The sequence below is a fragment of the Microtus ochrogaster genome, chromosome 1 (assembly GCF_000317375.1).
Source record: "Microtus ochrogaster isolate Prairie Vole_2 chromosome 1, MicOch1.0, whole genome shotgun sequence".
In the NCBI taxonomy this organism is placed as follows: domain Eukaryota; kingdom Metazoa; phylum Chordata; class Mammalia; order Rodentia; family Cricetidae; genus Microtus; species Microtus ochrogaster.
The window spans coordinates 43,896,675-43,912,025 of NC_022009.1; the positions used below are offsets into that span (position 1 = coordinate 43,896,675).

At 48.1% G+C, this 15,351-nt stretch overlaps 1 protein-coding gene across 2 annotated transcripts in view; it reads left to right on the forward strand.

Annotated features, from left to right (window-relative positions):
* Eml1 (echinoderm microtubule associated protein like 1) overlaps window positions 1-6,974 on the forward strand; it is a 106,573-nt gene extending 99,599 nt beyond the window's left edge. For both annotated transcript variants that reach the window (XM_026781032.1, XM_005343535.2), the window contains 5 exons: window positions 2,707-2,804; window positions 2,914-3,001; window positions 4,317-4,412; window positions 5,546-5,676; window positions 6,287-6,974. In XM_026781032.1, the coding sequence (XP_026636833.1) occupies window positions 2,707-2,804; window positions 2,914-3,001; window positions 4,317-4,412; window positions 5,546-5,676; window positions 6,287-6,412 (539 nt within the window). In that variant the 3' untranslated portion in view covers window positions 6,413-6,974. The remainder of the gene's footprint in view (window positions 1-2,706; window positions 2,805-2,913; window positions 3,002-4,316; window positions 4,413-5,545; window positions 5,677-6,286) is intronic.
* The last annotated feature ends 8,377 nt before the right edge of the window (window positions 6,975-15,351 follow it).

Below are 15,351 nucleotides of genomic sequence, written 5' to 3' on the forward strand. Positions count from 1 at the left end.
CTGAGTGTGGGGATTAAAAGTGTGTGCCACCACCACCCGGCTATGGGAGCCATTCTTAATTCAAACCACCACAGTGGCCTCAGCTACCAGAACTGACATTTGAACCCAGGCACCCATGAAACACATGACAGGTGAAGGTGCTTATTGCTAAGCCTGGCCATCTGAGTTGGATCCCTAGGGAGCAAACTAACTCCTTATGAATTGTCTTCTGATCTCTACTCATGCAGTGTGGCGTGTGCACACACACACATACACACATGCACGCGCGCACACACATGTGCACACACACATGTGCACACACATCGTGCACACACACATGTACGCACACACATACACACACACACCCTGGGCCACAACTAACTCCCTATGAATTGTCTTCTGATCTCTACTCATGCAGTGTGGCATGTGCACACACACATGTATGCATGCACACACACACACACACACGTACATGCACGTACATGCACCCTGGGCCACTATGGTTCTACTCTTAAAATATGGGATTGGCAACCCCTGCCTCCTAATGTTTATTTGGGTTCCTGTGAGAAGAGTTTAGACAGCACTGGCCCACAGCCACCGCTCGGAAAGTGGTTGTTACTGTGGTTGTCAGCGTAAAGCGCTGTGGTCATGACCAGATGGGTGTCAGGACAGGGACACTGGATCTGACGTTCCCTGGCCCTATTTGGAGCCAGCAGTGTGGGCGCTCTGTCGAGGATCCCAGCCTCTGTAGTATGCTTTCTTTCCCCTTCTCCAGCAAATATGCTTGCCCCTCCCTTTGGGCTTCCTGACTGCTTAGGCTGCTTCGATCTTGCCCTCCTCCACATTTTGCTAGAGCATCCTAAAATACCATTTTCTGGTGGTCACAGTCCATGCCACCCTGTGTTATCCTTCTATGGGGAGAGAACTGACCTTCCGGGCAAAGCGATGGTGTGTGCCAGTGGTGGCAGGGACTTCCTAGTGAGCCTGACTGAGGACTTCAGGGCAGCCTACACATGTGCGTAAGAAAATGGCTCCCAAAGGGAGTGGCACTAGTAGGAGGTGTGGCCTGTTGGAGTAGGTGTGGCCTTATTGGAGGAAGTATTTCCCTGTGGGGATGGGCTTTGAAGTTCTTATGAGGCAGTTCACTTCCTGTTGCCTGCCAATCAAGATGTAGGACTCTCAGGTCCAGCACCATGTCCCACCAGGATGATAATGGGCTGAACCTCTGAAACTATAAGCCACCCCATTAAATGTTTTCCTTTGTAAGAGTTGCTGTGGTCATGGTGTCTCTTCACAGCGACAGAAACCCCAACTAAGACAGCATGCTCTGTGGGCAGGGATGGATGATCAGTAGGAGCAGGACTTGCCTGCAGGCTGGCTGGCTGGAGGAACCCATCATCCCTCACTCCTTCCTCAGCGCCCTCTCAACCACTTGTGGTCACTACTCTGCTGTTGTTCCCTTGTCTTTCCTGTTGGCCCTGCTCAGGACACGCTGGCATTTCTGGACTAGTCTTTAGATCCTGTTTCTTCCTGGTGGGTCTTAGGGTCTCCCCCATCATCAACTTTGGCTGTTTGTTGGCCGGCTACAGGGAGTACTCTGCCACCCTTACCGAAAGCTCCTTGCTTGGCACCAGCCCTGCAGCCCAGCATCCTAGACTTCCTTGACATAGGCAGTGAACCCACTGAGGTGGAGCCTCGGGAGGATACAAGGACTCCTAGGGCCCAGGCCCTATGAGGAAGGCTGTGGCTGCAGAGGCCCAGTCTCAGACAACCAGGGCCGAAAAACTGGGTCTCCACCCTGCAAAGGTGGGGAAGGGGACAGCCAGGGAAGAGTTATATACAATTTATAGGATTATATTTCAGGGGCCAGAGAGAACTCAGTGTTTAAGAGCACTAGCTGCTCTTGCAAAGGATCTGAGTTCAGTTCCCAGCACCCACATGGCAATTTATAACTACCTGTAACTCCAGTTCCAAGGGTTCTGACGCTCCCTTCTGGCCTCCTCAGGTACTGCATGTACATGGGACACATACCTACATTCATGTGGACAAAATACACATACACATAAAATAAAAATAAAGATTTCAAATTTTACTTTAAAAGTTTGAAAAAAAGGATTTTATAAACTTTTACTAGACTCTATACTTTTTTTTGGAGGGGCGGGGGGTTTGAGACAGGGTTTCTCTGTAGCTTTTGGAGCCTGTCCTGGAACTAGCTCTTGTAGACCAGGCTGGCCTCGAACTCACAGAGATCCGCCCGTCTCTGCCTCCTGAGTGCTGGGATTAAAGGCGTGCACCACCACCACCCAGCAGACTCTATACTTATACTTATATACTAATTCTATGGGTGTTTTTCAAACAAGAACTTTGAAAGGTTTAGAGGATGCATTGAAAAGCAATGTATTGGGTTGGAGAGATGGCTCAGTGGTTAAGAGCACTGGCTGCTCTTCCCAGCAACCACATGGTGGCTCACAACCATCTGTAATGAGATCTGGTGTCCTCCTCTGGTGTGTGGACATACATGGAGGGAGGATGTTGTATACATAATAAATAAATAAGTAAATAAATAAATAAATCTTTTTTTAAAAAAAAAGAAAGAAAAGCAATGTATTTCCCTTTGATAGTTCATTAATTGGGCTGCTTGGTTCAGCTCTATGGTGGCAAGTGCCCTTTTCTCTTGTGATGAATAACACAGTGACTTCACATTCGTAATCTGTCCTGTTTCTGCAGATGGGAATTTCTTAGCAATAGGCTCTCACGACAACTGCATCTACATTTACGGAGTTGGCGACAACGGGAGGAGATACACAAGAGTCGGCAAATGCTCTGTACGTTTTTCCGTTTCCTGGGGGTGCTTACGTGGTCATTTCATGACGGTGGTGTGGTGTCTTCCCCATTCTGAAAGGCACGAGGGACTTACCCAGTGTTCTCCCCCAGGGCCATTCCAGCTTCATCACCCACCTCGACTGGTCCGTGAACTCACAGTTCCTGGTGTCCAATTCCGGGGACTACGAAATCCTTTACTGTGAGTAGCGGACAGCAGGGTTGTCTGGGTTTGGATGACTCAGGACACTCGCTCTGAGACTCCCACAGGCCTGTGTGGGACGAGGCCCTCTCCATCCTTCAGTGTCCTCTGTGAGGTGGGGCCTGACATTGGATTGGGTTGATTGGGAGGGATCTTGTTCCCCACCCTGGGGAAGAAGTGAGCCCCGTGTGGAGGTCCTGGAGGTGGGTGAATGTCACAGTATGGCTGGCCTTGGTGAAAGTACCCTCCCAAGCAGGCAGAGACCATGAAGTCCCTCTCACTTGGGTGGATAAAAGCCCCGGGGCCCTATTCCTTTTCTTTAAGCCTTTCTTAGGCTGGTCCCTGTGCTTAGTCAGTACCTGGGAGGAGGAAGGATGCCAACAGCAGCCTTTGCTCTGAGCAAAATGGAGGGGTCCGTGGGATGACAGTGTTCAGGTCTCCACCCGTAGAACATTCCTTCAAATGCACACTGCTGTTTGCCCACACTTTCTCATGATCCATAGTGATTTCTGGCACTTTGAAAGTTCTTGGCCCCTTTTATGAATAAAGAAATCAGGGTTCAGATGCAGGTGAGGGGCCTACAGCCAGGGGTAGGGAGGAAGTTACTCCCCTGGGCCTGTTGCCTGCTTGGTAAGGAGCCTGGGAAAGGCAGAGAAGAGAGGCAGCCAGTTCTGGGAGGGAGCCCTTCCTCCACGGGTCCTGCCTCACATGGGTGCACAAGAAGGCAGTTGCTTGTGGTATGGGCCTGAGTCTAGAACCTACCCAGACAGATGAGCCTGGAGGCCTTGGCACCTGCTGAGACTAGTTTCCATGAACTTCCACCCCTGCCTCAGAGCTGAAGAGGCTAAGAGATGCACATGAGCATGTGTATGCATGTGTGTATGTGCGTGTGTGTGTTGTGTGTCTGTGTGTTGTGTGTTGTGTGTCTGTGTGCGTTGTATGTCTGTGTGTGGTGTGTGTGTACATGCTGGAAGAGGGCTGAACAGTCCAGAAGCAAGGCAGGGTTCAGGCCTGCCATGAGGACACTGCCATGTGGTGGCTGGAGACCAGAGACTGGCCACAGATGGGAGAAGCCATGCTGGTGGTGGGGAGCAAAAGAGGGTGTCTCAGAGAAGGACACTGAACCCTGAAAGGCAGCCTCCCCTAAAGCCCAGATTTGCGCTCCTTCCCTGGCAAACTGACAGCTGTGCACCACTGCTCCCATGGCTGGGAGGAGGTTCTTCCCAGATGGGGCGTGGCTCCGAGGACCCTGCCTGGCCCCAGGGAGGGTGGGGGCCCTTCGCTGAAAAATCACAAGACTGTTTGCTTCTTCCAGGGGTCCCATCTGCCTGTAAGCAAGTTGTGAGTGTGGAAACCACAAGGGACATCGAGTGGGCCACCTACACCTGCACCTTGGGATTCCATGTCTTTGGTAGGGGTCCACAGATGTCATTGACTTTGAACATGGAAAATGTGTTCTAATGTATGAGATCACACCACCTCAAATCTTTAAGAATTTATGTATTTTTAATTGTTTATGGGTATGAGTATTTTGTCTGTGTGCATGACTATGCATCATGTGTGTATGGTGCCAGTGGAAGCCAGAAGAGGGAGTCAGATCCCCTTGGAACTAGAGTTACTGATAGTCGTTAGCAGCCGTGTAGATGCTGGGAATCGAACCCAGGCCCTGAACCACTGAGCCATCGTTCCAGCCTCACCACCTTCAGTCTTGTGCATCTTCTCTATCACTGCTTTGGGCCATGATACACACTCTCTCATCTCCCAGGCTCAGGCTATGTGAGAAGGATGAGGGAGGAATTGACCCAAAAGCACGGGCTGGTCCTCCTACAGTGATTACATGGATATTGTACCTATATGAACCATGTAACACTTGATTCATTTGCCACTTGTTAGGATTATTATATTCTTTGATCCTTAGCCTAAAATTTTCACTTCCTTCAAAGCTCATCTTAGCCTAACATGAGTCGCTACAATCTGAGAAGCTGGAAGCCAGCAGACTGATAAGACTTCGTAAGTCCCTTCAGTGCGGCTACTCTGTTTCCTGATGTTGAGTGCCAAGCCCTCTAGGTTTACACCAGGGCTGCTTGCTGGGAAGCTGGTGTATTCAGCCCCCTCACATGTAAAGTTTTCAACCAAAAGTCTCTCCCTGGAAACAGTGCCCCTACCATCCAGGTACCCCTGCAATCTCAAGAACCTACAATGGAAAACCGCTTCTTCATAACCAGGGCAGTTGGTACTCTGTCATTGCGCCCAGACGGGCCCCAACAAAGCTGTAGGGAACAATGGAGAGCTTCTCAAGGCTGGCCCAGGCTAGACTGGACCAGGAAGCAGAGAGAAGCAGGAGCTGGAAATGAGCATCCTCCTCGCACTGGATTCTAGAGCCCAGGCTGAAGGTGGTTTTCTTTTTGTGATGTGCTGGTGACCAGGTCCTGTGTGTTGTGGGTCTGGGGTTTCCAGTGATGTCTGTGCTCTGTTTCAGGAGTGTGGCCAGGTCCTGTGTGCTGTGGGTCTGGGGTTTCCAGTGATGTCTGTGCTCTGTTTCAGGAGTGTGGCCAGAGGGCTCTGACGGAACAGACATCAACGCCATCTGCCGGGCCCACGAGAAAAAGCTCCTGTGCACAGGCGATGACTTTGGCAAAGTGCACCTCTTCTCCTACCCTTGCTCACAGTTCAGGGTAAGGCCTTAGCCACTCACACTCTTCCTCAGGGCTGGCACTGTGCTCTGACCTGTTGGAAATGAACTGTGGGTCAGGGCTGCCAGCATGACCCTACTAATCTGCTGCCTGAGCACATCTGGGGTTCCCCTCTGCCCTCGGAGCAACCTCAACCCAGATGTGGCCACAAAGCTCTCTATATCTGGTGTATCTACTTCTGCAGCTATATAGAACCCCAACATACCCCACACACACACACACACCACTCCATCCCTGCTGAACTGACCATGCCTGTGCCTAGATTGCTTTCCTGGGCCTTGGTGAATCTGAACATCCTTCAGCCAGAAGACCCTATCCCTCACCCCAGCAGCTGCCTAGTCCCACCCTAGGGTTGGCTCATACCTGGTGCATCCTCTGGCATTGACTTACTTGATTTCAAGTGCATCATGTGTTTGCTTCTGTCCTGGAGGATTAGTTCTACACCATTCTTGAGTCCTGCACATGAAGCAGGTGCACAGACAAGAGCAGCTTAAATCGGGGGAGTAAGGGAGTTATGGACTGATCTCAAATGCAAGCATTCCTGATGCCCATCACCTCTATCTAAGCTTTCCTCCTTGCCGTATTTTTCCAGGCTCCAAGCCACATCTATGGTGGACACAGCAGCCATGTCACCAACGTCGACTTCCTCTGTGAAGACAGCCACCTTATCTCCACGGGTGGGAAAGACACGAGCATCATGCAGTGGCGGGTCATTTAGTCCCCAGGGGAGCTCTGGGAGCAGATGGCGCCCGAGGAGACAGACTCACGTTCCGCTTGGTCACTGTGATTTCTGTTTTGTCTACAAACTCTTACAAACCTCAGGAAAATTGTCCCTCTACCGGTTACCTTAGTTGGGGAGCCAGCGAGTGTCACACCAGATAAGCGGTTTTGTGTCCGCTTTTGTTATATAAGACGGGACAGAATGCATGTTGGGTAAAGAAAGTTCCCAAGGTTTACATGGCAGTGGCATCAACGGAAGGGACTGGTGTGTCCTTATAGTCACTTTTCTATGAACTCTTCAGAATGGTCACAGAATGCCTTTTAAAATATTGTATATTGTCTTCACTGCTTCACCTTGCTAGGTCGGATATTTATAATGAAGTACCGAACTGCGGTCATTGATTAATTGGTCCTAAAAGGATAAATCACATAACTGAATCAGGAATGCAAATACCAGACTTTCCTTGGTCATGTAACTAAGATCTCACTAACCCCTCCCTTTGGGAGGCTGGCAAGAAAGGGAATGTGTACTCTCTAAATAAACGGTTTCCACTACAGAACCCTTGGGCTCCAGTGGGCTGTATCGGTGCTTCCACACTCTGGACAGACTGTCCTTCCCGGGGCACAGCCAGTTTCTCAGCACCTCCACAAACTTCAGCCCTGCCGCCCATCTCTGTTTGTATGCCCTGATTAATGGTGAGACATTTAGCCACCGCCCTGTGTATTAATGGCATGATACAGTGTTGTCCTTGTATAGGGTTTAGTAACTCACGATAAAATGCCCAAGGCTGGGCCTCACTGTGCGTGCTTTGGACATTGTCCGCTTGTACCCAACGACCAAGTAGATCAAGTCGGAGAAGGACTGTCTTCAGTGTGGCAGCGGCCTGGGGAGTGCAGCAGCTCAGGGGCTCCCGGTGCTAAGGGCATCCCCCTTTCCCCACTCTCGTGCATGGACAGCGCGCATCATATGGACTAAGATTGTGCTCTGCTGAATAGGACATAGGTGGTCTAAATGCGTCGAGAAAGCCTTACCCACTGTGTGACAGATTGAATTCATTGTTTACATTGGGGACTGCACTCAGATTTCTAAACAGAAGAATCACAAAGAGCTAAGGACAAATGCTGAGATTTTTAACTCACTTAAGCAAACAAGCGAATCGAGTTACCCGAACTCTACCACACCAATGGAGGAAAACTTTGGAGGCATTTCCTTTGCCGTCTCTAGCCTGCTGTGAAAGGGCGGGGCACCAGGAAACAACGTGACTCAAGAAGAAGCCGTTTGTATGAACCCTTATCAGATATATTCTATAATGAAATAAAATCTTAAACGTGGATTTCTTATTGACCTATGTTTCTGAAAGTGTATCAATTAAAGTATTTAAAGTTAGATATGACCCACACTGTACTGTGTTCCCACAGAGAGGGCTCACTAGGTCCCTTGCAGATGGAGTTCTGCTCTGTGGACAGTATGGAAACCTTCATCAGACGGGACAACTCTAAAACGAACTGGCAAAATGGTCACTTTGAGTTGATAGTTAAAGGACTAATTAGATATCAAGGAAGGGAAAGAGACCTACGGCAATTTGCATATTGGCTCCTTTGGTATTACGGGGCCTGGCAGAAACCACTTCAGGGAGGGAGGACTTGGCTTAGATTATGGTGTCAGGGGCTACAGGCCACTGTCACTTGACCCCAAGCATTTGGGGACAACGTCATGGTGAGGGGAACAGATTGGAGAAGCGACTTCGTTGTCTGATAATAGGAAACAACAAGAAGGAAGGGACCAGAGATAGCAGCCATCTAAGGGCCTACCCTCAGCAGCTACTGCCTCTATTGGTGCTGCACCTCTTCAAGTTTCCAGAACCTCCCACAATAGCACGCCAACTGGGACCAAGCATTCAAAGCCTGTGGGTGACATGTCACGCATAAACACATATAACAGCTTATAAGTCAAGAAGAATGATGTATATACATGTGCTCATATTTAAGATGTGTACTTACAAAGTATTAGTCTATATTTTATTAGTTATGAAGACAATGATAAGTTTTTATATATTTTAAGCCAACCATCACAACATTAAGTACATGGCATATAGTAATTATTTATGAATAGTATCAAATAGCACTATCATGGTGGTATTGTATTTAAATGGCCCAGTGTTAGATTTACAGGTAGTATTTGTTCATTATTCATATAGTACACAAGAACAGCTTACCACTGCTCACCCCATCCTGGAGACAAGGAGCTGACTTGTCTCTCCTCGTATTCAGGAAACTGGAGAGAAGGATGTAATTAAGATTCTCTGTAACGCAGATATAAAAACAAATTTGTTTTCTAGGCTTAAAAAGCAAGTAGGTGTCTTAGCATCCGTAAGTTGCACACTGTAGCGGTATTTAGCTTCACTTTGAACTCGGAATTAAATTTAGTTAGCACTTCCTGGACAGCTCCTCTGTCAGATGCATTCCGCCACCTAGTGGCAAGACAGCAGAACACAGTCCATCTTTCCCCTCAGCACCGTGGAGGAGGACAGCACTCTCTTATTCCAGTGTGCTTGGTCTCTGCTGTGAGGAGCGTGTGCACAAGGGGAGGGCTCAGAAGAGCTTTCAAGGGTTCCTGAAAGAGCCTGACATCTCTCCAGTCTTCTGGAACCAGGAAAAGACTTCATGTTTAAGGAGTGGCTTCCTCCCTTGAGGATCCCCCTTCTGAGGCTGAAGAGGGTGCTGCTGGCGGGAACCTAGGCACCACTCTCTGGCTCTCTTGCTCTAAGGAGGGTCACTTCTATTCCAAGGACACGTTTGTGCCTCATGGCCAATACTAGCTTCATCTGGGCACATGGCTGAGAGTGTGTTTCTTTTGGCTTTGGAATTTTCGTCATGGTCCACAAATCCAGGGAACACATACCACGTTCCCCATGTGACTTGGGAGAAGACAGAAATGACCCCTGACCTTCCCTATAAAAGGAAGATGGTGTAAACAACAGAGCATCACACACACACACTCCGAGAAATCCTCCTCCAAATTCTTTTAAAATATTTTAAAAAACAATTTTATTATAGTTATCTATTTAGTGGGAATGAGGGCAGGTGTGTGTACCATAGTGTACATGTGGATGGGACAGCTGGCCAGTCTGTCAGTTCTCTCTCTCTCTCTCTCTCTCTCTCTCTCTCTCTTTCTCTTTCTCTGTCTTTGGTTTTTCAAGACAAGGTTTCTCTGTCTAGCAGTGTTGGATGACCTGGAACTCACTTTGTAGTCCAGGCTGGCCTCAAACTCACAGAGGTCTGCCTGCCTCTGCCTCCCAAGTGCTGGGATTAAAGTCCTGTCAGTTCTCTTTATTCCTGTGGGTTCTGGGGCTCGAACTTGGCTCGTTGGGCTTGACAGGAAGCACCTTTGTCCACTGAGCCATCTCTCTAGCCTATCTTTTTAAAATTTCTAACTCCTGACCTTGTATGTCTGTAATGTGCATGAAGGAGCCTAAGAGGCTAGGGGAGCCCTTTGTAACCTGTACCTTGACCTATGGAGTCTTTGAAGTACATTATCTATTAGCTCTTGACTCAAGGTTCAACACCTGCCTACATCACCAGCGCTGCTGTGACAAGCCTTAGGTGTATTCTGCATGCATCTGTGCAATGGGATTAGATGTGTTCTGGGTGGACACGGGTATTGCCAGCCCATCTCCCAGGATGGACCAGCAGCAGAAAGAGGTACCCTCTGTTCCACTTCCCTACCACATCCAGACATGTCTATTCAGTTTCAACAGCACGGCAACCCCCAGAAGAGTAAACCGGCTGTCTTTTCTGAAAATGAAGCAGCAGGCGGTTAGAGATCAGAAATACTTTCCCAGGGTTTCTCCACGGCTGGTGGAGCAGAGATCAGGGAAGACGCCTCCACCCTCCCAATCCATGTCCTCCAGTTCTTTGTGCACCTTATCATCAGCCCCCACTGGAGACCATGCTAAGAGAAGGGTAGAAAGTACTGCATTCTGTGTGCAGTCTGCAGCGTGTAGAATGAGTGCCAGCCACCTAGCCTAGGTCTGGACCTGTGTGACTAGAAAACTGGCCATTTCCCCAATGAGAGCTCTGGACATTTTCTCTCCCAACAGTGATTATTGGACCAGTAGGCTGCACATACCATTCGGGTAAGTGCTCCTATGGGACACATTTAATTATTGTGATGGTTAATGTTGATTATCAAGTTAATGGGATTTGGAATCACCATGGAAAAAAATCTGTAACTGGAGGTTTCTCTCCTGTCTGTCAGTTCCAAGATAACCACTCTGAGGCTTAATATTAATTGCAAACTGGCCTATCAGCTCAGGCTTGTTATAAACTAGCTCTTACAACTTAAATTATCCCGTTTCTATTAATCTCTATATCACCATGTGCCCTGAGGCTTACCAGCAATGCTCTGGCATCTGACTTTTTCAGCGGCTGCTGGCATCTCTCCGACTGCCTTCTTTTTCTCTGTATCTCTGTTTGGATTTCCTGCCTAGCTATACTCTGCCCTGCCAAAGACTAAAGCAGCTTCTTCACCAATGATAATAAAACATATTCACAGCCTACAGAGGGGAATACCACATTGCAAATCTCTGGTCATATTTATTAGGGATTATCTAGATTAGGTTAACTGAAGTAAGAAGATTCATTTTAACCACGAGTAGACTTTTCCATGGACTGGGAATCCCGAGCTTAGCAAGGGAGCTGAGCAGGTGACCTTCTCTGCTCCCTGACAACAGATACAGTGTGATGAGCCATCTCATGTTCTGGCCTGCCACGACTTCAGGCCCATAGTGAACCGAGCCCTTGAACAGTGGGTCATAATAAACCCTCCCTTCCTTAACTGGCGCCAGCGAGACAAGTAACAAATACATTCAGACAGGACTAACCTAAAAGAGAAGAGAAAGGGAAGCCAGGGCCCATCATTCCATTCTCACCTCTCCAGCACTGGCTGGGAATGGACAGGCAGGTGAGGCTTTCCTGCTGTCCTGAGAGTTCCCATCAACTTCTTCAGGGTCCTGTGACAAATGTTCTTCAGCAATGGAGCAGGTTCCTGGACAAGGGAAGACTGTCAGGGCCCATGGGCCCCAACATAGAAAACTATTTTCCCTAACTGGATCAGTACGGAGGTGCGAGAAATAACCAGACACAGTTCACACAGTCATCACGGAAGGACATCTCAGGCTTCATCTCTCCTAAAGATCTACCTGTGTTTATCATACAAAACACCTTTTATCCCCCAGGTAAACCAAGGTGGAAGCTCATTAATATTCTCTCTGGGGTGGGGTGGGGAGATGCAGGACTAGGGAAACACCTGCACCTTAGTCACCAGCTTTGGCAAGCACCTCTCCCTGGGCGATCTACATTTTTAACAAAGGAGAAAGGAGCCATACATCCTGGCCTTTGTTAGGTGGCTGTCTTACTTGTTTGGCAGGATTGCATCCACCTAGTGGTCAGTGAGCCTTCTGTAAATTACTTTATATGAAATATGGGCCCACAGAGGACTCAATCCTCTCTTCTTGTTGGTGAGTTACTATGGCAATAAGTGGGAGGGGCAGGAAACATAGAAGACCCTAGAAAGAATTTGCTGTTATCATTTCTGCTTATAACATAGCAGACCAATCACTCCCCACTTCCCAAACCTGAACTAGGAAGTTGAATGTCTCCCTGCCATGGGAAGGTGATGTCACATGCTCTGTGATATTTTTGGACAAATGAGTTTACCAGAAGGCCCTCAGATCATGGCTACCAGAAAGGAGAGTGAGCCTGGCCCAGCATGCTACCCAACTCCTCATGGGCCCCCGTCACTCCCACATGGTCCTCTGTTTCCCTGTGGTCAGTCTTACTCCAGTGAACACAGAAGTGGCAGCCTTAGAAATAACATGTCTGCTCCTTGTCTGCATTTGCAGCAAGTCAAGGGAGAAACCAGACATATCTTGTGACATTTGGGCTCTGAAGGTTACCCTATCCTCACCTCCAGTCATTGCTGGTTTGTCCATGGCATTGGGCAATGAAAGCATCCTCAGAAACCGGTTTTCTCTCATCCTGGCGAGTCCTCTCCTGTTCACCTTCCAAGACTTAGGCATCAACAGAAAGCTGGGGGGAGGAGGGGAAATTCCCTGCATACTCAGGATAGTCAGATAGAAAGATGTGGGACTCAGGCTAGCCAAGCAGCCAGCACACGCTTTACCACCCTAGAGATGCCCTGACCTCTTTTGGCATGGCTACACTGAAACTGAGGGGCGGATAGTCTTGGGGAGTATCCCCAAAGTGTTCCATAGACCACTGATGCCGGAGACTCCTAGTTTGAAAGGCGCTCAGAAGACTGCATTAACTTACACCATAAGCCCAGAGTGAGTGCTGTGTCTGTCTGCCCACCAGTCTTTCCTCTTTTCCTTTCTCTTTCTCTCCCTGCTGCCTTTCTTCCTCTGAGTTAGGGACACCCTCAGGCCAGGGGGCAATGGGAACTGTGATTGGAGATGGTGACAGAGACAGAACAGGCAGGTGAGCAGGGATGGAGGCTAAGCCTAGCACCTGAGTGACCTTGTCAGGGCAGTGACAGAAAGAAAGCCTAAGCCTTGCGGTCGTCTGTGGGACACCTCAAACCCCGGGGCATTCCAACCCTCCAGTCTGTCCTTAGCCTTGCAGTCAGCGCTGGAGAGCCAAGAACACTGTCCCTGGGGAGACAGCTTCCTCCAGATCCCTTTTGCTAGCAACAAGGTTTTTGTTTTGCTTTATTTTTCTTATTTATTTGTTCTTTCTTTGTTTTTCAATACTGAGAATCTGGGACTCCAACTCAGGGTATAGCAATGCTAAGCAAGTACTCCCCACTGTGCTGCATCTGCAGCCCCCTCTCCTACAGATTAGAAGTAGATTTACCCCTATGCTAAGCAAGCACTCCCCCCACTGTGCTGCGTCTGCAGCCCCCTCTCCTACAGATTAGAAGTAAATTTACCCAAGGTCAATGAGACCTTCTCAGGCAGTACCAACTGCCCTGTTTGCTTCTCTTTATAAAAGTACTGTGCCTTTAAATGATAAAATTGTACACTCTTATTATAGCAAACTCAAAAAGAAACTCAGCTGCTTCTACTACCCCAAAATAGCACAATTGCTTCTTAGTGTATGTCCTTCCTATATTTTCTATCAGTCAATTTTTAGATCTATTTCGCTGGTTGAAATTTTTGCTTGTTTCAAGCTATATAATTTTATATGTATTTTCCCATTATAGCTTGTTATAAATGTTATAAATGACTCGACTCGTGTACATAGTATGATGAGCAATGCTCTCACATGATTATAATGATGGTGATGACAATGACAGTAGTGATGGCGATGATGGCAATAGTAATGGTGATGACATAATGGACCTGGTGATAAGGATGCTGTTGACAGTGAAGATGACAGTGGGTGCAATGATGATGGTGATGGTGGTGATGATGATGGTGGTGATGCTAATGGCTATGGTAGTGATGCTGATGATAATAATGGTGGTGATGATAAGATGATGGTAGTGATGGTGATGATGACAACAATGAGGACCGATGATAATGGTGATGGTGATCTTAGTGATAATAATGATGAGAGTGGTGGTGCTGATGACAGTAATGAGAACTATGATGATGATGATGACGGCACTGATGGTGATAATGGCAATGTTGATGGTGATGATGGTGATGGCATATGGTAATGCCACATAAATTTATTCAGAAGAATTTTGGCCTTCTGTATTCTAATCTAAAGGAAGTCTACTCTAAGAGAGTAGTCTAAGAATCTATTATAAAAAATAGGAGTAGAAGTCCTGACTGTTAGGAATATTTCCTAAGCGAGCTCTCTGACGACGCAAAGAATTCCTAATCAAGCCAAATTAAAAAATATCCAGGTTTAATGGGAGATCTGCGCTCTCGGGTGGCCCCGAGGGGAAAACTGGGAAGCCACAGCGACCCCCAGGAGGAAGAAAGGGAGACCACGTGTTCTTCTTTTGGGGGATCATTTAAGTACCCTGGGGAGTGGTCCTGACCCACTCCCAGGGAGGGGTCAGGACCTGGCCTGCTGGGATTTGAAGTCCAGACCAGGCCTGGGAGTGGGATAGATGTGAGGGACTGGGGCCTGGGCTCCCAACCTAACATTGACCAATGGCATTGTCTCTCTATGTTGAGCCCCACAGCAAATGTGAAATGAAAAGAAACGAGCAACTTTTGTCTCAGTCTTCTGCTGTAGTCTCAAAGAAGAGAAAAATTGTTTTTATGGCCTTGTTGACTCAGAATGCCACACAACGCCACAAGAAGATGTTAACACACTGTATCTACACGTTGTTTCCAACATTGTGGGGTGCTTGCATTGCTTTCCGTTCCTTGATACTCTCATGGCCTTAGACCCGCTCATGACAAATGCACACAGGCATGCATGCACACACATAAACAATTTTCTGAGTCAGGGACATGGATTGGTAACAAAGATAAATAGAGATCATGGATCATGGTATATTTGAGGTTATGTGTAAGCATTACTTACATCGGAAGTCCAAAGTAGAGGCCGTTTAATCCTGAGCAGGTTGGATGTGCAGTGTGTAAGCAGAACGAGTGCATCGTATTAAACAATCTGTAACTCACTCAGCGGCCTCACATACTAAGTACCGTTCGCAGTTTTCACCGTCGTTTCACCAGGCGCAAAGTTTCCCTACTATGAGGAATGCATTTTCCCCTGCAGGGCTCTGCTCTCCTCTTCTTGCTATCCTTCCCATCACCACCACCTGGGCAATCACCTCAGCTCCCAAAACCCCAGGCACTTCTTCAGCCTTGGCAAGGCCGACATCCTCATCTTCAGCTGAACCTGCCTTCATCTCTTCAAACCCAAATAGTTAGCACCCTGAGGATGTGCCCATGGGCTCACCCCTCTGGTGGCACAATCCGCCATGTCCCAAACTGAATTAATCTACTCCCTTAG